The sequence below is a fragment of the Ambystoma mexicanum genome, chromosome 6q (genome assembly GCF_040938575.1).
Source record: "Ambystoma mexicanum isolate Mex_15411 chromosome 6q, UKY_AmexF1_1, whole genome shotgun sequence".
NCBI classification, from domain to species: domain Eukaryota; kingdom Metazoa; phylum Chordata; class Amphibia; order Caudata; family Ambystomatidae; genus Ambystoma; species Ambystoma mexicanum.
Window position 1 is genome coordinate 999,176,001 of NC_090937.1, and position 23,211 is coordinate 999,199,211.

At 44.0% G+C, this 23,211-nt stretch overlaps 1 protein-coding gene across 2 annotated transcripts in view; it reads left to right on the forward strand.

Moving 5' to 3' along the window:
- The window catches only part of LOC138516426 (cytochrome P450 4V2-like), a 1,267,862-nt gene that overhangs the window by 866,083 nt on the left and 378,568 nt on the right, over positions 1-23,211 (forward strand). For both annotated transcript variants that reach the window (XM_069631546.1, XM_069631545.1), the window contains one exon: positions 21,281-21,415. In XM_069631546.1, the coding sequence (XP_069487647.1) occupies positions 21,281-21,415 (135 nt within the window). The remainder of the gene's footprint in view (positions 1-21,280; positions 21,416-23,211) is intronic.

Below are 23,211 nucleotides of genomic sequence, written 5' to 3' on the forward strand. Positions count from 1 at the left end.
CTCTCTTTTTTTGTATTTTGTTCTCCTCTGCTTGTCTTTCTCCCCTTCCTCTGCCCGCTTTTCCCTGTGTCTTTCTTCCCTCCCCATAGCCCTCCCCCATTGTCCGCTGACCTCTCTCTGCAGGCGTTTAGTGCGTTAAACAAGCCCACCTGCACCCCATTTACCATCCTGGATTGCAGGTGAGCTGAGACCCCATTTTCCTTGTGTCCCACTTCTGCCCACTTGCTGCAGCCTCTGCCTTGCTAATGTTTGTTTTTTTTCCTCTTTTTTGTATTTTGCGCTCCTGCGCTTGTCCTTCTCCCCCTCCTCTGCCCACGTTTCTCTGTGTCTTTCTTCCCTCCCCATAACCCTTCCCCATTGGCTGCTCACCTTTCTCTGCAAGCGTTTGTGTATTAGCAAGCCCACCCGCATCCCATTTACCATCCTGGAGTGCAGGTGAGCTGAGACCCCATTTTCCTTCAACCCCTTTGTTGCAGCCTCTGCATTGCAGATGTGTGTTTTTTTCTTCCTCTCTTTTTTTGTATTTCGCGCTCCTGTGCTTGTCTTTCTCCCACTCCTCTGCCCACTTTTCCCAGTGTCTTTCTTCCCTCCCTCGATTGGCCAACGGCCCCACTATGTGAGCGTTTTGTGCATTAGAAAGCCCACATGTACCCCATTTACCATCCTGGAGTGCAGGTGAGCTGAGACCCCTTTTTCCTTGTGTCCCCCTTACGGCCACTTGTTGCAGCCTCTGCCTTGCTGATGTAAGTTTTTTTCTTCCTCTCCCTTTTTTTGTATTTCGCGCTCCTGCGCTTGTCCTTCTCCCCGTCCTCTGCCCACTTTTTCCCGTGTCTTTCTTCTCTCCCCATAGCCCTCCCCCATTGGCCGCCGACCTCTCTCTGGGTGCGCTTAGTGCGTAAGCAAGCCCACCGGCACCCCATTTACCATCCTGCACGTGAACTTGTTGAAGCTTCCGCCTTGCAGATGTATGCGTTTTTTTTCTTCCTCACTTTTTTTTGTATTTGGCGCTCCTGTGCCTGTCTTTCTCCCCCTCCTCTGCCCGCTTTTCCCTGTGTCTTTCTTCCCTCCCCATAGCCCTCCCCCATTGACCGCTGAACTCTCTCTTCAACAGAATTTGTGTGTTAAAAATCCCAATTGCACCCCATTTACCATCCTGGAGTGCAGTGAGCTGAGACCCCATTTTCCTTGTGTCCCCCTTCTGCCCCCTTGTTGCAGCCTTTGCCTTGCAGATGTACATTTTTTATTCCTCTTTCTTTTATTTTGTATTTTGCGCTCCTCTGCTTGTCTTTCTCCCCTCCTGTGCTCGCTTTTCCCTGTTTATTTGTTTGTTTGTTTTATTTATAGTGCGCACCAGACCCTGGGGCATCAGGGCGCAAGATATAAAGGATCCGTTCAGCTTAGTTACACAGGTGCATAAGATACAGAGAAGTAGACACAGTGTAAAATACATGAGAGACTAAATACAAAGTAATCAAGGTATAACGAATGTAAAGTGTCCAATATGGACTAACACAAAGTAAGCAAGTCAAAATACAGAGGAATATACAATGAGGAAGAGTATACACAGACAAGTAAATGGTTAGTAGGATACTAAAGCTGGCATCTACATGGTAGGGGCAGCTGTAATATGGCAAGAGCAGGGCTATTTACTTGTCATTTTCTTTCAGCCAGTCCATCATATTCTGTCTAAATTTAGTGAAGGATTGATATTCTCTAAGGCCAGGAGGCAGGGAGTTCCACGGTTGAACTGCCAATGGTGGAAAGTTTTAAACGTGGTACTAGGAGGCAATTGGAATTGGCTGATCTGGTCGGTCTGTGAGAAGTTTTTCTGCTAATCCTATCAGTAAGGTACGGCGGTGCTTTATTATTAAGGCATTTATAGGTAAGTGAGGCCGTTTTAAGTCGAATTTTGTCAAAGGTAGATAGCCATTTGTATTTTCTCCTGGTGGAGGAGATATGCTCCTTTCTGTTCATCTTGAGTGCTGCTCTCAAGGCGTTGTTCTGGAGTAACTGTATTTTTTGGATGATCTGTTTGCATGCACCAATGTAGAGAGCATTACAATAATCCAATTTGGAGAGTATGAGGGCTCTAGAGAGAATTAGGCAACTGTCAGTAGAAAGGAAATGTTTGCTTGCTCTGATTAATTTGCACGTATATACAGTGGAAGAGGCCAAGGAGTTCACTTGTTTAGTAAAGTTCAGGGTGGCATCTAGATAGAAAGGTCTTCACTTCTTTAGCAACTTTGATGTCATTGCCATCAATGGTGAAGTTGGCATAATCCGGTCTAAGTTTAGATAAGTGAGCTGTGGTGCCTAGGATGGTAAACTCAGTTTTATCATTGTTCAGGCACAGTCCATGTGTGGCCATCCATGCCTGAATGATGCCATAGATTTTATTCACCAAAGTCAGGTCAAGGGAGTACTCTCCAGTAAGAGGTAGGAGGATTTGTGTATCGTCTGCATAGTTCATGTAGGCGATACCCAAATGGTCAATTTCATCGAAGAGGGGCTTGGTGAATACATTGTAGAGTGTCGGTGACACACAGGATCCCTGGGGTACACCACAAGTTATAGGGATAGGGTCTGCTGATGCCAATGGTGAAAAGACTCTCATAGTCCTGTTACTCAAGAATGACTCAATCCATATTATAGCCTCCTTAGAGAAATGTGCTGCAGAATATAGGTGGCTGCATAGGACTTTATGGTCAACCAAGTCAAATGCAGCCAAGAGGTCAAGTAGGAGGAGCAGGGCCGATTGGCCCTTATCTCTGAGTTTGTCGATTTGGGCCTTAAGGTCAATCAAAGCTGTCTCCGTACCGTGCTGGGGGCGGAAGCCAGATTGACGAGATCCTAGTAAGAGATTGGATTCCAAGAAATTCTGTATTTGAATGTAAGCCACTTTATCTAGAATTTGTAAGAGACATGGCACAGTCGTGATAGGTCTATCGTTAGTAGGTATGGTGGGGTCAAGGGTTTTCTTTTTGAGGAGTGGTAATACCCAAGATTCTTTCAGGTTATTTAGGACAGTACCAGTTGTGAATGAGGAGTTAATAAGTTTGGTTATGAAAGGTGCAAGTTCTCTAGCAGCGTCTTTAATAAGTTGTGCAGGGCATTGGTCACCCTTGCAGTTGGACGGTTTGAGTCCCAGTATGACCTTCTCCACCTCAATGACAGAGACATTTGAGAAGCTGAAGCAAGTTTCTTGTGTACGGTTAGGCAGCGGTGCTATCCTAGGAGTAGGTGGAGGTGCTAGTGAGGCTTTCTTGAGGGCAATTTTGGTTTGTAAGTTAGAAACTTTGTTCGTTAATGCGTGCTGGATACTGGAACACCACATTTTGTCTTTGGTACAGTTTTCTTGCGGTAAGATAGGTGTTTCCAGTTCTTTTAGAAGAGTAAACAGTTCCTTGATGCTCGATTTAGATTGTGATATTCTATTATTGTATGTCTCCTGTTTGGCTAGGAGGATGCTTTTCTTGTATCGAGTAGAGATATTGTTAAGGTTTAGTTTATTTTCTGCTGAGGGTGAGAGTCTCCAAGCAGTTTCAGATTTTCTTTTGAGTAATCTTAGGTTTTTTAAGGGCGGGGTGAACCAAGTGTTGAGGTGTTTTATAGGTTTATTCTTCCTTAATTTGAGAGGTGCAATATTGTCAAGGACCGTATTCATGACATTGTTGTAGTGTTCAACTGGAGAGTTAAGGTCTAAATTGTCCGGTATAGAGTTAAGATTAGGTAATATGTAGGGTAGCAGTTTGTTAACTGTCATATTTTTTTTTGTTTCTCATAATGGTGGGTGGGGCAGGCGGGGTAGTCTGAACTGTGTCTAATTTGGTTGCCAATGTAAAAGCCAGAAGATAATGGTTAGTCCATATTTGGAACGCAATATTTGTGATGGTAACATTGCAGTTGTACTCTGCGATCCAATTGAGAGTGCGACCTTTCTCATGAGTCGGTAGGTTCACTTTCTGAGTGAAGCCTAGTTCTATCAAAGTAGTAGCTATGACAGTGGATTGGGTGTCCTTGAAATCGTTATAACCTAAGTTAAAATCACCTAACACTAAAGTTTGGGTGGTGTTTTTTAAGTTGTTAGACAGGACAATGGATATGTCTTCCTGGAAGGTTCCAATAGGGCCTGGCAGTCTATAGATGAGAAAGATATTCAATGTTTGGGAATTGGCGATGGGTACTTTGACTAAAAGGCACTCACATTTCATAGTAGGTGTGGTAACTGCTCTCATAGCTAGGTTGGTTTTGGCAATAATTGCAATTCCTCCACCTCGAGAGATATGTCTGTCTGCTTGCAGGATGGTGTAATTGTCAGGGACGGCCAGCGAATTGGCAGGGCCTGCGACATCATGTAACCAAGATTCAGAGATGGCCAGGCAGTCAAGGTTATCTGTTAGGATAATGTCAGATATTTCAGTTGCATGTGCGAGCAAAGACCTTGCATTTATTAGAGCTCCTTTAAAATTTGGTGGGTGACTTTCTGATGCATTTGGAGTAGTGGCTCTAGGACTGTATGTAATAGTCTTCCTAGGAAGGTTGGGTTTGGGTCTTTTATGATTATCGAGGCTTGTATTAGGCTCTATCATTGCTTTAAAGGGTAGGCACTTTTTTAGGTAGTTTAGTTGCTCTACTTTTTTAGCTGGAAGTTCATACAATTTAGGTAAGCGTACATGCAGTCTTAGTTTTCTATCAGCTATCAGCAGTGCTACGTGGAGTCTGTGTGATAGAGTGTACTTGTTGCAGGCTGAGTTTATATGCAGAAGTGTCTGACATGATAGGGCAGGTATAATTACTGTTAAGGGTCATAGTACCAGTGAACATACTAGTCTGGGAGTAGGTGAGCAGGCTACTAGTCTGTAATGCTAAGATGATGGAGAAGGCAATATGTAGCGTTAACCACACTGTCTTGGATGGAACACCTGTGAAGAGTCTAAAGGGACATTGAAGGTACATAGTGACAATAGGTTGTATGCGGTCCTAGTTAGGCAAGAGGGCTGTCAGTAGGCTGATTCAGGGGTAGGTGCAATGGAGTATAAAGTAAGCTTGCAGGTATACACCGTAGACAGAACTGTTTACAGTCACTATAGGGCACATTTAGTAGGATAAACGTTGGTCTAAGCTGGTACAGCGGGCACAACAGTTAGCATATGGCTGGGCTAATGTAGTAAGGCGGGTCAAAAAGTGTAAAGGCTAAAACAGTAGGGCCAGAATCTAACATAGGGCTAGGCTAGTAAAATATGGAACATCAGCTGGCATAGGGCCAGGCTAGCGCACTAAGATGTAGCCATTAACATGGGGCTAGGTTAATGCAATATAGGCATAGCAACTTACAAGATGCAGGCTATTGTAGTGGGGCACAGCGGCTAACATAGGCATAGGCATAACGTAGGCAGGGCTTTTACCGTAGGGCACAACAGCAACCGTGAGTCAAGGCTAAATGCAATATGTGAAGTAGGCACAGCGACTAACATAGGCAGGGCTATTGCAGTAAGGCACAGCAGCTACCACGAGTCAAGGCTAAATGCAATAGGTGCAGTAAGCACAGCGGCTAGCATAGGCATAGGCATAACATAGGCAGGGCTATTACAGTAGGGCACAGCAACAACCATGAGTCAAGGCTAAATGCAATAGGTGCAGTAGGCACAATGACTAACATAGGCAGGGCTATTGCAGTAAGGCACAGCAGCAGCCATGAGTCAAGGCTAAATGCAAAAGGTGCAGTAGGCCTGGCGACTAACATAGGCAGCTCTATTACAGTAGGGCACAACAGCAACCATGAGTCAAGGCTAAATGCAATAGGTGCAGTAGACACAGCGGCTAACATAGGCAGAGGCATAACATAGGCAGGGCTATTACAGTAGGGCACAACAGCAACCCTGAGTCAAGTCTAATGCAGTGGGCGCAACGACTAACATAGGGCTACCAAGTACATTGGGGAAGTAGTAATCATGGCGGAGGTAGTATGCACATGGTAATAGTAACAGGGTTACATATAGTGTCCAGATTATGGCAAGATAGAATGTATGAAAATCAACAGGTACAGTTTTACAATATAGGTGAGTGACAGATACCAGGTCAGCGTACATTCATATATGCAAAATTAAAAGTTTAAAGTCTCAAGCGTGGTCAGTAAATGTGCTTACCGAGTCTGCAGGTTCATGATGAGAGTGACAGCAGCAAGCGGATTTTACACTGCATGTCTGGAGGGCCTTAGGTTGGAGGGACTAGTGGCTGGGCAGGGGCAAGGTCTAAGACTTGTAGGACTGTGTCTTTCTTCCTTCCCCATATCCCTCCCCCATTGCATGCCGACCTCTCTCTGCGAGCGTTTAGTGCATAAGCAAGCCTACCTGCACTCCATTTACCATCCTAGAGTGCAGGTGAGCTGAGACCCCATTTACCTTGTGTCCTCCTTCCACCCCTTTGTTGCAGCCTCTGCCTTGCAGATATGTTTTTTTCATCCTTTCTCTTTTTTGTATTTCACACTCCTGCACTTTTCTTTCTCCCCCTCCTCTGCCCACTTTTCACTGTGTCTTTCTTCCCTCCCCATGGGCCTCCCCCATTGGCTGCCGACCTCACTCTGCAAGCGTTGTGCATGTTGGCAAGCCCCCACTGCACCCCATTTGCCATCCTCGAGTGCAGGTGAGTTTAGGCCCCATTTTCTTTGTGTCTCCCTTCCACCCCCTTGTTGCAGCCTTTTCCTTGCAAATGTACATTTTTTGTTTTCTTCCTCTCTCTTTTTTGTATTTTGTGCTCCTGCACTTGTCTTTCTCCCCCTCTTCTGCTTGCTTTTCCCTGTGTCTTTCTTCCCTCCCCATAATCCTCCCCATTCGCTACCAAACTCCTCACTAGTACAGCCCGCAAGGTAACCCCACTGCCTATCGCAGCCCTCTCGACTAAGGACCCCAAGGCAAAGGACAGCTCCTGAAGAAGGAGCTCAAGATCATGCTGCAGGTGTCAGCAGGGGAAGCAGGAAGCTGGCAGCGATTAAAAAGGAAAGTGGGGTGTGGTCAGGGGAGTGACAGCAATCACTGCACCCCACTAAACTCACCCACCTCTCTCTTATTTCTCATTTCAATGGTAGCCCACGGTGAAATGGTAGTCATATCTCGTACTTATGCTATTGTTAGCTAGCCAGCCTGGATAACTCTTTTAACTATCCCACCTATCTCATTAGCCAGTTTCCTACCCCCAGGCACTCAGCCTACCTATGACTATCTTCCATACACAGCATTCACCTCAACTCCACAAGGAAGTCATCTTGTAATAAGTCACATCCAGATAGAATTGTACAGATTAGCATGCGTCACATCTAGACAAAATTGTGAAGCTGATCCTGTGTCAGAAATAATTGTGCAGATTAGCATGTGTCACATCTAGACAAAAACTGTGAAGATAATCCTGCGTCACATCTAGATAGAATTGTGTAGATCAGCATGCGACATATCTACATCTACATGCAAACTGCATGCATTTTACCACACTGCATCAACATATCAAACCACACATACCCTCGCAGAACAGCACATGACGGATATCAACCGAAAAGCACACCAAAGCTCAGTGAACAGTGTTAACCGAACTGAGGCTGCCAACAGTACATCACAGCTCTCTTGCCTTTTTCCCAGTCAGTCCTACTAACCCATCGTACCCTATTTCAGATCTGCCAGAGTGCCAGGGGACAACACCGGTGGTGATAGTGCACGGTACAAATATTCTTTAACATTAACATCCTTTGAGTAAATGTAGTCCCTGGCATGTGTTTTCTCCTTTCCGCCTGCCCTCCAATGATTGGCCAAGCTTCTCCTAAGATTCATAGTGCTAGGGCAGCCCCTTCAAGAAGCCCTAGGAAGTGTCAGCAGGGAAGTAGGCTGCCTCCCACAAAAAAATATATACATATATATAATCACCAATTTCTGCCACCTAACCCCAAATCCCACACACATATTCTACCTGAGAACCCACTATACACCCTGCCCCCTCTGCCTGGACCCCACGCCGAGCTCAAGTGACTGGTAAAGAAGTGCTCGGCACCATATACCCAGCTGCAGTGGCAAGCCCCCCTATTCCCCAAGCAGCTGCCAACAAAAGCAGCTGCCAACAAGCTCCCTTGCTCCCACATCGATTAATCTGGGTGGTTGCCAAGACGCAATTCCACCACAAACAACATAAGCAGCTTTGGATAGTATCCACATACGCCAAATGATGGTCAGACAGCCGTCAACCTGCATCAACAGACAAGGTAGGGAAAACTACTAGTAGTAATTGCTATGTTAATGCTCACTCACCCCATCCCAAACCACCTCCTCCTAAAATAAGCACTTCAATCACTAAACATACACACCCAGGACACCCTCTGGGCAATCCAGTTTGAACCCAACTTACATGCTTACATTGAAATGTCTATTGTATGTTGAAACTTAGGCCTTTCCCCCACTATCTAGGAATCTCAATTATAGGTGCGCTCTCTCATTGTGTAACATTTTTCATGAAACCTAGCCCTTTCTCCCACTATCTAGGAATCTCAAATCTAGGTGTGTTTTTCTCGTTGTCTGCCATTTTCGCGAAACCAGGGCCTTTCTCCCACTACCTAGGAATCTCAAATCTAGGTGTGTTTTATCATTTTCAAATATTGTGTGAAACCTAGGCCCTTTCTCCCACTATCTAGAAATCTAAAATGTAGGTGTGTTCTCCCTTTGTCTATCATTTTGTGAAACCTAGGCCCTCCCTTTACCCAGACACACCCAGCAACCAATGAAAGCAAGTAACCTCAGCCAGGTCACTGCCCAAGTTAACCAGGAACCTGTCATCTACTTCCCATTTCCAACTGCGCTACCCTCTACCAACGCATAGTATCACACCAGCGCCCCGCTTAGACCATTCATAAATAGATAGAGGAACACCAAAATCTAACCCACTAATTGGACAGCCACCGATATAGGGCATCCAGCTATCACAGCGTAAGAGGATAAGACTTGAAATCAGCCAAACCTCACAAGGCCCTGCAGGCAGCCTACTGCGCCTGTAACCTCAATACCCAAACCATCCTGCTACCAAGGACCACAAAATGCCCTGATACAGAGCTGGACACCACCAAAGAGAATAGGACCAAGGAACAAACTAAACAGACCAACATACTCGCCCTCCTCCACTAGAAACCGTCACCAGTACAGAATGCACCGCAACAAACACTACAGCCAATGGAACAAACATCATGATAAGAGACAAATCCCTATATCTTACACTGTACCTCACAACAAATGCAGCACCTCTACACTTTAATGCCACTGACATATCCAGACATGCTGAGAGTCCATTGGAACCCCGCAAAAAAAGAAGAGACGACCCCAGAAAAGAAGGCTACAAAACCTACACCCTCACTCCGTATAGTTAGTTTCCGGTCAAGTGTAAGGGAAGGAAATCGGTTTCGGACACAAGATGGTGGACTGTTTGTTTTCAACAGACATTCTGATAACAACTTTAGTATTGGTTAAGGCAGGGAAACCACTCTTAGTAATAGGGCCGGATAGGGTTTTCTCTTTTATTTTTCAATTAAAGTCTTTCACCAAAAATATGACACCTGTATGTCAGTCTCCTACTTTGACAATATTGCAATATACACACACACACACACACACACACACACACACACACTGTATTTCGCTATGATTTATCAATCCCTCTCTACTGTATGTCTATCTCTCCCTTTCTTGATCATATGCACCTATTCATCTCTCTATCTTTCTCTCTCTCTATGGCAGATCTTAATGTCTCTTTCACTACTGTATATCTGTATGTCTCCATTACATTACTTACATTGTTTACTCTCTCTCACTCTGTCCACTCTATGGCCCTCATTACAAGTCAGGCGTTAAGGGTTTAACGGCGCCGTCGGCGCCGTTAACCCTTAACGCCTAATTAAGAGGTCCCAGGTTTTAACGCCTGCTTTTTGCAGGCGTTAAAACCCATGCCGCAAAGTGACCTTGGTGCTAAGTACGGTTCTGCAATTTGCGGCACCGTACTTAGCACCTTTCCCCATTCCCATTATGCCCTATGGGGCAAAAATGGGAATGGGGAAGGGCAAATGGTGAATGGGGAATTACCGCCCCACTCACCTTGGAATGGGGCGGTAATTCCGCTATCCACCATGCCGTAGTCCGGCATGGACCATGGTGCTAATAGCACCATGGTCCAGCGCCGGACTTGTAATGAGGGCCTATGTCTTTATGTCTCTCATATCTTTCTCTCTTTCTCTCTCATTCTTTATTCTATGTGGTGATGTGTTAAAATATTATAGTACTAGTGGAAAAGCCTGTGTAGACTGGCTACTGTGAATAAAGGAAGACATTTTTAGAGTGTAAATATATTATGTGGTGTATTTTAACATAATTTATGTTAATAGTAACACACATTTTTGTAAAGGATCTTGCTCGGTTTACGTGGAGGAGTAGCAACCTCAAACAAAATCTCACAGAATCCGTTGAAAGTTCAACATAGTACATACAGTCAATTGTTGTATCTGCTCCTCCTTTTCTTGGTTTCCAATTTGGTTTGGACTCAAATATATAATGTCAAAGAAAGGATTTTTTAAAAATCTGCATATTTTTTCTTAGTGTATTAAACTTAAAGTATGCTGTTAAAGTAGTATTCCCTCTTGAAACACACATTTCTGCAAGATGAACTTGAAGTCTTATTAATACCCGGCGGGGGTGACTCGTCGGAACAGGGGAATTACCAGCAGTTATTCCCCCGCTCCGAGCTAGCTCATGGCTGGAAGTGCCATCTTCCGCCACCAGGGACCGAGATAAGTCGTGTCCCAATTCCCCTCTCCCTTCTCCCCTTCCCCATCCATAGAATTCCCTCCCTACCCCATCCTCACTTACCTTCTTCTTTAAAGTCCATTTCAGGAGCAGACGCGCTGGGAACACTTCTGTCCCCAGTGCGGCCGCTCCGATCTGCGATAGACCGTCACGGAATGGAGAGAAGGGATTGTATGTAGTCCCTTCTCTCCTTTCCATGGCGGCCATTTTTTGTTTACTTTTTTCTATTTTTTTCAATGGCTGCTTGGAAAGGGAAAACATACTTCCCCGGCGGCCATGTTTTTCATTTTCTCTCTTTTTTCCAAAACACTGGAGTGGAACAGAAAAAAAAATGCTTTTAGTACCCCGGTCTTATGGGCTTTGCTCAGGCCTGTAACTATGGGCCCTGGGGCATTAACTGAAGTGGTAATGCCCCCTGCATGGGGCTTATTGCTTAATAGGTGTATACGTAAGGCGAAACAGACTGGAGTAAAGGTGAAGTCTGATATCTGATCACTGGGTATGAAGAAGTTTGACTAATCCTCCTTTGATTCGATTAGGTGTCTTCAATAGATTTTAACAGCTATCCATTGGGGCATGGAATATAAGCACACACAGACTACTGGCTATTAAAACAAAGGTTTTGCCATATGCATTCTGGTGTAGCCTTATCAGCCCCATTTTATGTATGATTGTATGTATAATTGGGATACAGAAAGTCTTCATTGTTGGGTGAATGAAGTGAGTTATCATTATGACGTGTGTGACTAGATTTCTCTTAAAAAACAATAAAAGTTCTTGTTGTAATCTTTTTCTATCCACTTTTAGATAGGTGGCACACCAGCACAGCCTAAGGAGATTTGGTGTCATATAGGGACAGGTAGACCATCTCTCTGTCCTGCCTCTGACACCGTTGTCCAAAACCTAGGACTGATGCACTCCAGTCACACCCTCTCTCTTAACTTCATTCTGAATGTGGAGTGTGTTGCACCAGATAATTATCAAGTGTATTAGCCCTTTATCTTTGTTACCGCATACGTAAGGCAACAGCTACCTCTAGCGGTGATATTGTTGAAAGACACATTTTGTTCACCTGGAAGATGAACTTGAAGTCTTGTTGTTGTATGTGTAAGGCAACAGCTCCCTCTAGCGGTGATAACAGTCAAAACAGGCAGGACGACTTCAGACAAACATACATTTGGCCTTTTATTATATACAACATAAATCTTCTTCACGTAGGCCTCAAAATGGCCACAGTTCAAGACATAGGTGCTGGACTGCTCCACAGACTAGAATGGCAGTCTTAGCCTAGAATGTTCACAACCTTACTGAGGGCCATAAACTGTAGAGTGGACCAAAGCTGCACCTTTCTGCCTTGCCCCCTACATGCTGCAGCCAGTATGCAGCAAATATTCTCAAACCTAGCCGTTGAAAGAATGATTTTATAACATCTTGTGCATATAGTGCACAGCGTCAGTGACACTTACTGGTGGAGAGTAGAAATGGGACCTACCCTGACTTTAACCTTAAATTCTTGAGAGACATCAAGCGAGTGATGTTGGAGCCGGATCCCATCCTTGTTGTACTACCTTGTCCTCACATTCTCCTCTCCTTGTACTCTTGCCTTCTCATTCAACTAACACAACCATGCATTTACTGCTGTCTTCTCTAACAAAACCTCTCCTTGGGCCTTCTGTTTTCTTCCAAAGTCTACCAAATTCCTCTCATCTAGCTTAAGTTTAGCTTCTGATAAACTTCTGGAATTGGCTATCACCACTCAGATGCAGTACCTTTGACATTTTACATGCTCCCCAAGTTGGCTTCTTTCCTGGGTGAGGGACAGAATATGTCCTTTTTCGCAGCCTTGGACAATATGCACCTGCATACTGACTCAGGTCGAGTGCTTGGCCTTCTGCTTGATCCCTTTGCTGCCTTTTGATACCACCAACCATGACATCCTTCTTAGACATCTTGGCAGATGTGGTATAAGTGTTCTGACACGCACACCTGCAGAAGTACCTGCAAAGTGCCTTTTTGCCTGTCCGGCTGGCCGTGAAGCAGATTGTGCTGCAGTTACTTTGGCGTATTCAGCAAAGTCCCAGCAAATACTTTTTGAATGGTATTCTAACTACACTACTAGATACAATATCTAAGGACTAAGGACACTTGCTGAGTAACATGTATTAATCCACTTTTGCAACTTTGTTGTAGATTATAGTCACGGTGAGCGTTTAGCCACGTCCATACAGGAAGTGAAAGCATAAAGTTGCAGAGTGCCTCTTTGCCTCCTCGCTGGGATGTTGAAGCTTTGAGGCGGTGCAGGTCCCTCTTGCAGGAGTTGTATTGTACCTGAGCTCTAGTAAGTGAAAAGTGATGTACCGGCAAACCTTGAAAACGAGTATGCCTCTACGAAGGTCATTGAAAAGGGAGAAACCGGGGCCTTTAACAAAGAATAGACCTGCTTTACATGTAAGCTCTACTCCTAGACAGAGCGCAAATACTAATGGTTCTTTGGGTAATGCGGATATTCGTAAATTTTGTAATGGGTCTCTGTCTGCATTTAGAGCTAAATCTGGCAACTCCTTGCAAGCTGTAACAGAGAAGGGGAAACTAGCAAGTGAATTGTCCCCTGCAGATCAGAATTGTGATGTGGAACATACAAACAATTTAATAACGCCTCGGCAAGCCGAGGGATTACCAGTGGCTTGCACTGCAGAGGCGCATTCCTTATCAGACCCGGCTATGTTAGAGTCTGTGCCAAACACATGGTTGGCCCAGAAGGGGTCAGCAGTATGTCACAAGAGAATGGGTGATGTAGCAGTAATTGACCTTGAAACAAATTATTCTGTTTTTTCCAAATAACCTGATGTCTGAGCATCTATCAGCTTCCCCAGTGATGTTTTTGGAAAGTGGCAGTGGGGACTCCTTCTACTCTGAAGACTCCCTGTCTCCTATACAAGGGATTACCAACAACCACAGTACCAATACATCCCTTATTATTCATCAGTTGGATAACCTGTTGGAAAATTCGCTGCAGGCAATGAATTTGGCAATGTCATCGCTTTCTAAGACGTTGAATACATGCGAACAAAAGTTACTCGCTCATGGCGATAGTCTGCAAAAAATCATTTTGTGGCAATCATTGAATGCCCCCCAAACCGAGAGGTTATCCAACAAAAGGGTAAAAATTGATAAGTCGAAGAGGTATATGTCCTCTGTGGCGTGTCAAACAGAAAGCAAGTCACCTATTAATCGGGGTACCATAAGCAACCCCCAAGATAATGGAAAAATGCATGATATTAAGTCAGCAGTACCATGTAGTAAAGACATCATTTATGACGAGGTAACGGAAAGTGAGGACGAAGCAGTAAAGAGAAAAACAAAAAAAAACAACTCCAGACACTCTCAGGGGTGCACAAGGTGCCCGAGAATGCGATAAAAAGGTGACTACAGTCTCCATTTTGGATGGCCAAGGGTTAAAAAAAAGTGAGTTATGGTTCAAAAAACCAACCATTACCAAAAAACATAGGGAAATCCTTGGTGAAGCAGTTTTTCAGTTATTTCAGTACTGAACCGTAAAACTACTATGGCATCTCAGGCAATAAAGCAGAAATATCAGCAGTATGCGCAAGTTAGGAAAACTGGAACTCTTAACTTTGCTACAGTCCATGCAATGGAGTATCCTCCGTTGGATAATCTAATGGAGATATTAAGTACAAAAAACATCAAAGAAGGGAAAGTTATAAATAATGAGAGTGTGCTGCTTAAGGAGGCCCCTAGCCAGCTCAATCAAGATAAAGTGGTAAACAACTCATTATTGGCCGCCCAGAGGATGGAAATTCGCAAAGCAGTCGATGCATATATGGCTAGAGTTAGTACATCATTATCAATACTCCTGATACAAAACAATCTAACAGCGGTGATATATAGCCCACAAGCATCTACTATTACAACACAGGAACTTAATAGCGGTGAGGTGGTTGAGGTGGCAAATAAGAAATTGGAGGTAACAGGGCCAATGACGAAGGTGATTGAGGTACCCTTGAGGCAATCTGAGTTGCCTAATGATCTGCTACATGGTGACGCTAGACAGTCTCTAGGATCCCTTTCACAAAAGGAAAATAGTGGTGCATTAACTGAGATGCCTGGTGCCATTATGTGTTTAATAAAGAGTGCATTAAATAAGATGCAAGGACAGATTCAGCAAAGACCTCAACTAGCCCAGTCCGATAAAACAGAACTAGTTGAAGTAAGAAATCGAAAGATTCCGTATAGGATACCCTCAGCGGCCTACTCCATAGTCTTGGCTTGTAGCTAGCCACCATCCATGCAATATGATTTAAATAGAAGAGCAGCGTTGGCCATCTTTTCTGAGATTCCCCACTTAGAGGACATTTTGTCCTCTGATATAGCATTAGTAGAATTTACTGTAAAACGCCAGTTAAATTCGATAAGACTCTGGTTGAAATCCCACGTAGTGCAAAATCTAATTTGGCAGGCAAAAGATGAACTGTTTAGACTGGGATTTGACCTTACTGTGGAGCCAGGCCCCAGCCCTTCACCTATTCTAGCAAATGACCATGTGACTCACCAGAATGGCTCACTGGTGGAAAGTAAAAGAGCAAAGAACACACAATCTACTAAGATGCCGGTGTGTGTCGATGCCCTTGTACACAGAATTAATGTGAGGTTGGGTTTGAGGGGAGCCAGGTCTCGCTTGTAAGCTGGAATACTAGGGGATTTAAGCACCTCATTAGCAACGATAAAAGTGAACTGAGCAAATGGGATATAGTATTGCTCCAAGAGACTTGGCTTACTACGTTACCCATTTGGGATAACCATGACTTACATTTAAATCCTGCTCTTAAACCCCCAGTAGGCCGCCCAACCTCAGGTATTCTAACAGCTGTTAAGATGGGTACAGGCTTGTCATCTGAACTGTGGGCCATGCCAAATAAATACATGTTGCTGGTTCAAGTTATGTTTGGAAATGCAGGGTACGCAATACTGAACGTATACTGGAACCCAATTGCCATGTCTGACGATAGTTTTTTTCATGACCTAAACTCTATCCTAGGTTTGGTAGCGGAAGCCCAAAATATTAGGTCATTGATGGTGGCGGGTGATCTGAATCTAAATTGGTTGCTGGGATCAGACAACCGAAATAAAGCAAGATTCCGAAGATGGTCCGCTTTAGTGAATGCCAGAGGCCTGTTTGCGCTTAATGGGGCTTTCAGATCTGATATCCCTGCTGCGGTTACATGGCAAAAAGGCAAAAGTAAGTCAATTATTGACTATATATACATGAACCAGGTCTTGTGGCCTGAAATTACAAACTTTAGAGTGATTAAATCTAACGCAAGTGACCATAACATGCTTATTGGGGAATGGGGGTCTGGTGAAATTCCTGACGGACTTGATCATGTCTCCATGAAAGGTTCATGTGTGGTGAATGCTGGAGGGAACCGACTATGATGGTCGGAGAAGGAAATTATCCAACTTGAGAGACTGTTAAGACTGGTTCTATCCGATAAGGACACTCTGTCGGATAATGTGAGATATGTATATTCTGACCTATTTCAGGTTTTCCAGCAACCAAAGCCTAAAATAAATCCCTCCAAGTGTCATCTTCATACCTATGATATGGTGGTTAAAGAAAGGAAAACCCAGTTACGCGCTGATTTGAGACTCCTGAGCAATCAACCTGGGGATGCTAGAAAGCAATTATCCAGTGGGTTGAGAACTCATTATAGAAACTGGATTAAGGGTCATCGCGCAGAAATGTTTCAAGAAGATAGTGCCACCATACTGAAAATCCTGGCAAGTAAATCATTTTGAAAATGTGGATCGCGATAAACCACTCTGTAATAGCACTGCAAGTCACTATTCAGACGACTGCAGTCCAAGTGCACACGTGGGTTGCCCATTTCACTAAACTGTATGCCCCAGTTAAGACCAATGAAACGCTCGAACACCTGACAATTCTGATTGCCTTTTATTTGGAGTTTGAGCTATCTGATATTTGACACCTTATCAGCACGGCGAGTAACTCCAAGGCAAGAGGACCAGATGGGCTTTCCGATCATGCACCCAAAAAACATCCCCAATTATGGGCCTCAATTTTGTACACAATCTTCTCGCTGGTGAATGTGACTCAGATTCTACCCAAGTCATGGACTCAGGCGATAACGATTCCGATCTATAAAAAGGGTGCTAGAGGGAATCCAAGTAGCTATAGGCCCATTTCGCTGTTAGATCTGCCTGGAAAACTGTTCTGTCGCTTAATCTTGGATAAGCTACAATTATGAGTAAGAAGTAAAAATCTAATGGACCCCCTTCAATCAGGCTTTGTAAAAGGCCTGGGAACCATCTCTAATATCATGACTCTGAATATGATCAAAGCTCAGCAGGCTGGACGAAGGCAGCCCCTTTATATGGGGTTAATTGATTTCAAAGCTGCTTTCAATTCTGTAGATAGAACACTGTATTACAAGAAGTTAAAATGGTATGATTGTCTATACTCGCTCATGTCACTAATAATTCTCTTTCACACGAACACAACAATGCGAGTTCGTATAACACTAGATGGTAAATTATCACCGGAAATTGTGACAAAACGGGCCCTCAAACAGGGTTGTGCGTTGGCAGCCTTCTTGTTCAACTTCTTTGTCATAGATCTATGTAGAGAATTTGTAAACTGTAATGGGGATGCCCCGAGATTAGGAGTTCAGAAAATTCCATATCTGCTATACGCGGACGACCTTGTATTGCTATCACAAACGCAGCAGGACCTACAATAAATGCTGTTGCGTTTGGGGGACTTTGTCCAGGTAAGCAATCTGGTGATTAACACAGCGAAATCCCAAATAATGATGTGCAAGCCCAGTCCGGATGCAACGAGTCATTCGCTCTAATGGAAGCTAAAAGACATCAAATTATTAAGTGTTACCCAGTATAAATACCTAGGAGTATCAATTAGTAATGTGATGTCAAGGAGAGATGATGGGGTTTCAGCTAGGAATAGACTTCAGCACTTAATCTCCCAGTCGCGAATATTCATTAATAAGTATGGGAAATTCTCTCTGAAACATACAGTGTTGTTCTATAAAATGAAGGTGCTGCCCATTATATTATATGGTGTGGAAGGAAGGCTGCCCCAAAAACGAGAGTACTGGGACACACTGGAATCAATAAGTGCTCTATTCTTTTTCTACATCTTTTTTGCTGATGGCTCTGAGACAGTCTCTATCTTCTTTTCTCTTCTTCCACTTGCCTCTCTTTCTCCTGGTTAACCATACAAAGTGCCTCTCTCTGACCCATCCCATTCATTCAGTGTGTTCAGCCTGTTGCTGTCTTGATAACCTCCTTTGGATTGTTTGTCTATACTGCATCTGGATGAAGAGCTGGGTCTCACCCCCTCTCACTTCTGTGGCTGTATATCAGCCACTGTCTCCTCGATAGCTATTTTCATCAAGCTTAATTTCAACAACAGAGAGGTGGTAGTCATCATGGACCATCCGGTTGTATGCAACACTCATTTTGGACTCTCCAGCCGGAACCTATTTCGCTTCCCTGTTTCATCTGTCAGAAATCTCTGTGCAAAATTGTACAATCACTTTTCTCTTAAAGCCACGATAACTCAACTCACCTCATATCGTTTTAATGTCTCCTTCTCCATCAACTCTTTCCTTGCACCCTATGCTCTTTTTTTGCTGCAACTGCACCCCTCCAGAGTTGTCTTGATTATTCCAACTCTTGTTTTATCTCTGTCTATCTGCATACTTAGTTCAGAGGCTCCAGGTGCTTCGGCATTTAGCCGCCCCCCTTTTATTCAGCCTATACTGCCCTGTCCATATTTTCCTTTAACTTGCTAAACTCTATTCAAACCCATTCAAAACGCAGGTTGTGTTTAAGTTGCTTTATATTGTGTACCACTGCCTCTCTAACAATGATGCCCTTTGTCAGCACTCTGGTTTATCTCCTTATCTTTTTATCTTTTTGGACTCTTCTTTATTCGTCTAGTCTTTCCCTTCTTACAGTTCTCTGTTTCTGTCACACCTGCACAGTTGGCATGCTTTTTCAGTTCTCACACCTACCTTCGGGACATTCCTACGGTGACAAATAAACTTCTAGGGCACCAGTGGTCCAGGGATGAATATTGGTTTCTAAACCATCAATCAGCCTTACACCTCTAGTACACCAGAACGGATCCGAACAGATTGGAAAACAAGTACATTATAAGACCTCCTTGTCCAATTTTGGTAACTTGGACGGAATGGCAGGCTTATCTCCACAAGGTCTTGGATCGTTGGTTAGTTGCAACACAGCAAAAATACAATTATTACCCAATGATAAAAGGGACTGTCCAGTCAAGGTTGTAAAAAAATATCTACTTTATTATTACTAAAACAGAGAGCTCTAGGACTCTACAATTACAACTCCTGCTGTAAAGGAACACAGAGGATGGACAGTTTCACAAAGAAAAGGGTTGAACTCTGGATACTGACAGGAGGGTAGTTGGTAAAGTAATCAGTCTTATAGTTCAAGATTATTTGGTTTCAGCACCAAAGGGTCGTAAGTGTCTCTGTGTGCCGACTGGGTACCGGTTCTGGAGCTGCTGGACGGGTCTTCTGAGTCTGGTATCTCCCTCTGTTCCCTGAGAGATATTTAGGGGAGGGATCTTGCTTCCCTCTTAGAACTCCTGGCCTTCCTTCACTGGTGGAAGATGTAAGGTAAACTGTACCTTCAGCTTGGTTCCAAATGAGTCCTTCTTCTTACTCCTTGCAAAGTCTTCAGATGATCTGATCAGTGAGGGGTTCAGCCCTCTTAAATCTAAATGGGCCCCAGTGAGTGGCATAGGCTAAGCCCACCTTAATGGACCAATCCTGGGTCCCCACTAACAATCTTCAGTGATGCTTCAGGTCAGAACCAGACCAGGGTGCTTGGCAACAGACAGGGGAAGGATGACAACACATACTTCTAAGTTCCACCATCTTCCTGTCTGCTGTACATCAAAGTCTCTCCCTAATTAACTGAGCCCTATGCAGCGCTTGGTCACAACATGGGCCTCCTTTGAAGTAGGGGGTTGCAGGCACACTTTCGTCTCCTACAATTCACATACTTCACTGCTCTGAAAGGAGTGGTTCCAGAGAGGAAATGAATTGCTCTTTCATACCAAGGCGGGGTGTTAGTACCAAGTTGACACATTGCATTACAAAGAGGTGTTGGTCTCTGGTCTCCATAGTCACTTCCTGCACCCAGGCCTCCCTGAGGCCTGCTAATTAACATTCTTCAGTATTCGCTGCCACCAGCAAGGTGTAATAATGGAGATCAAATCCATGGGGCCTTGAAATGCTAATCAGGCTGCATACGGCCAGAGACTTCTCATGTACCCACAGCTGTCAGGTGTTAGCTACACATGAAAGGGGAGGGCGGTGCTGGTAAGCTGTGTCCTCCCAGAGTACATGCCTATATTTCTGCTGTGTGTTGAGCGTGGAAAATATGCGCAGGAATGGCGCCACATATTTTTCGGAGGTTGATCTCCCATCATTCATTCTTTTAAATAAACAAAAATCAAAAAGCCCAGGTGAGTGCACTCTGCCTGTGCGGATGGTTGAATTCCTCACGCCTACCCATCTCTGTAAGACTTCTATTCTACTTCTCTTTTCAGTGCTCCCTTAAGGCTTGGCTCATCTCTTTTCTGCCTACCGGACTGGTCTGCCTCTCCCCCATCCCTTTCATAGGAAGCAGTGCCAAGACACTTCATTGAAGACAGCATGTACTCGTCATGTATTAATAAAAGAAGTGAAACAGAAATGCAACAGTTCAATCAATCATTATTTTTCTCCATTTTAACAACATTTAGAAATCAGTTAATGTACACACCAGCATTTAATAAAACTATGGAAAGACATATAGGTGTCAACAATGTAACAGAATGCGAGTCCAAAGAATATAAGAAACCTATGAAAGCATTGACATGAATCTTTAGGACATCTAGCTGTCTCGTTTAATGAAAGCTAGGAAAGTGACGTGTTGCTACAGTGTTAATTATGTCTGGTTTGACAAACTGACCTCTGAATTGTTTGTGAGTCTAGGCGTGGTGAAACAAAATCTTCCATTAACAAACATGTATGCTTTTTCTCGGGAAAGGTATGTTAGGGAAAGGTTTCCTCCTTTTAATGAAAGAGCTTTATTTATGCTGACAGATTTCAGTGAAACTCCTTGCCAACAGTACCAGCCAGAATTATTGCAATAGTAATGTGTCACTTACAATGTACTTAAATGCCCAGAATGGAATTGATCAAATGTATATGTCATTATTGGGTGTTATAACTATATTTTTAATGCATCCTACCCATGGATTTTAGAAGAATATGTTCACCACTTTGAGCCTTGTATCATAAAGTTCAGAAGAATTACATGAAATTATCTATCTTATAAATCTATTTTGATTTGTCCTTATTTGTGTGGTAATACAGGGGGAAGTGATCGACATGTAACCATGGATGATTTAAAGAATCTGAAATATCTTGCGGCTGTTATTAAAGAAAGCCTCCGTTTATGCCCATCTGTTCCATTATTTGGGCGAACTATAATGGAGGACTGCCAGATAGGTACGTAGCTGCGCACGATTGTCTGCATTGGAAAAAGAATCATCCTGCTCAGGAACATTCCAATTCAACTTTTTGAGAGCAGCTACCACCAGCTGGTGGCAGGACAATACAAAATGTATTCAAAGTTTGAGGTCAGTCATTATACCAAATATGCATTAGTGTCTCTTTCTCCATTAATCACGTCCTGAAAGTGTGCTTAGGATGTACATGTCCTGATGAAGCCAGCCCAGTATTCACTTCGAACGTGGTCATAAATTGCTAATGGCACCTATTCTGATTGGTTAAACTGCACCCTGTCTGTTCCTTCATAGCTGCATGCAGGTATAGCAGAATATTTTGAGCGTTTTGAAGCAGTCAGATGAATATGTTCATCAACATACATTGGGCCTCATTAGGACCCTGGCGGAGAGGGTATTACGCCAGCGTAGTGCATGGCGTACCTCTCCGCCATACTACGAGTTCCCGTAGCGCCATGGAGGTTTTCTCCGCCTGGTTTTACCAGCCGGAGAAAACCATGGCGCTACGGGACCTCGTTGTTAATTACGCCACCGTATTTTACGGTGGCGTAATTAACTCCTTCCCCACTCCCATTATACCCTATGGGGCAAGAATGGGAATGGGGAAGGGCAGAATGGGGATTGGGGATTTACCGCTCCGCCGAGGTCGGAATGGGGCGGTAAATCCGCCAACCCCCATGGCGCTATCGGCGGCTTTCCGCCATGCTTCGCGGTGCATTTAGCACCGCGAAATCCGCCTGGGTCGTAATGAGGCCCATTGACTGTTAATTTTAGAACTCGTCTAGAAAAGAGGGGTTTAGGACTAGGCCTTTGGGCAGAATGAAGATTCTAGCTCCCTGTGGTCTGCTCTTTAGCCATGTTTTCTTGCCAAGCACACTCACAGTCATACGATCATAGTGCATGCAGAGGTTTTGGAAAGAAATCCACCCTCCTTACCCGAAGTGCAGCTGCTTCCCTATATGAGCTGGGGATGGATGACATGTTGGAATGGCCCATCCCTACACATGCAAGTATAAACTGCAGATGTGTCACCAGCAGTGAGCTAAACAGGCATTTTATCAAAGTCTAGACATCTGGTGCCAGTGTTTGTGCAGATTGCCCAAAAGAGCTGCATCACCGCTGGCATTTGAGAAATTACAAGGTTCTAACAGGCCTTTTCATCTTGAAGGCATGTATTGCTAGACTACAGTCCATCACATAACTGGCAATCCCCAATGGCTTTTTAGGGAGAATAGCCTGTCAAAATTCTGTGCCATGAGCGGCCAAGGGGTTCTATTACTGCAGGGGCCACTAGATTATTTCTGAGCTCAACTAACTCTCCCTTCCCCATGACACACCGCACTCATATAATTGTAATTGGTTATTTATAGCGTGCTTAATACCGAAGAGGTTGCTAAGGGCGGACCCGGGATTCTAACCTGCTCTGCGTCGCCTTGCTTCCAGGACGAGCGTGTTACCACATAGCTATACTACCTGTATGACATCAAAACATGTATCTATGATTGTTTGCTGACTTTTTTTCGACCCTACACTATTGCCAAATTAATTTTGACCAAGTATACCATTTTGTATTATCAATATGGTGGGGGGAATTTTCCTTGCACACTCCCCCCCCTAGAACTCTCGTACTCTAATTTACCATCAGCAATTGGAGGTTAAAAAAAAGTGGTTACAAATTCAGCAAAAAAGAAGTTAGACAAACGTGTAGGTACGCAAATGTGGGTAATAGTCAAAACATTCATGGTCATGCACACAAGTGGCCAATGGTACCGGTGAGAA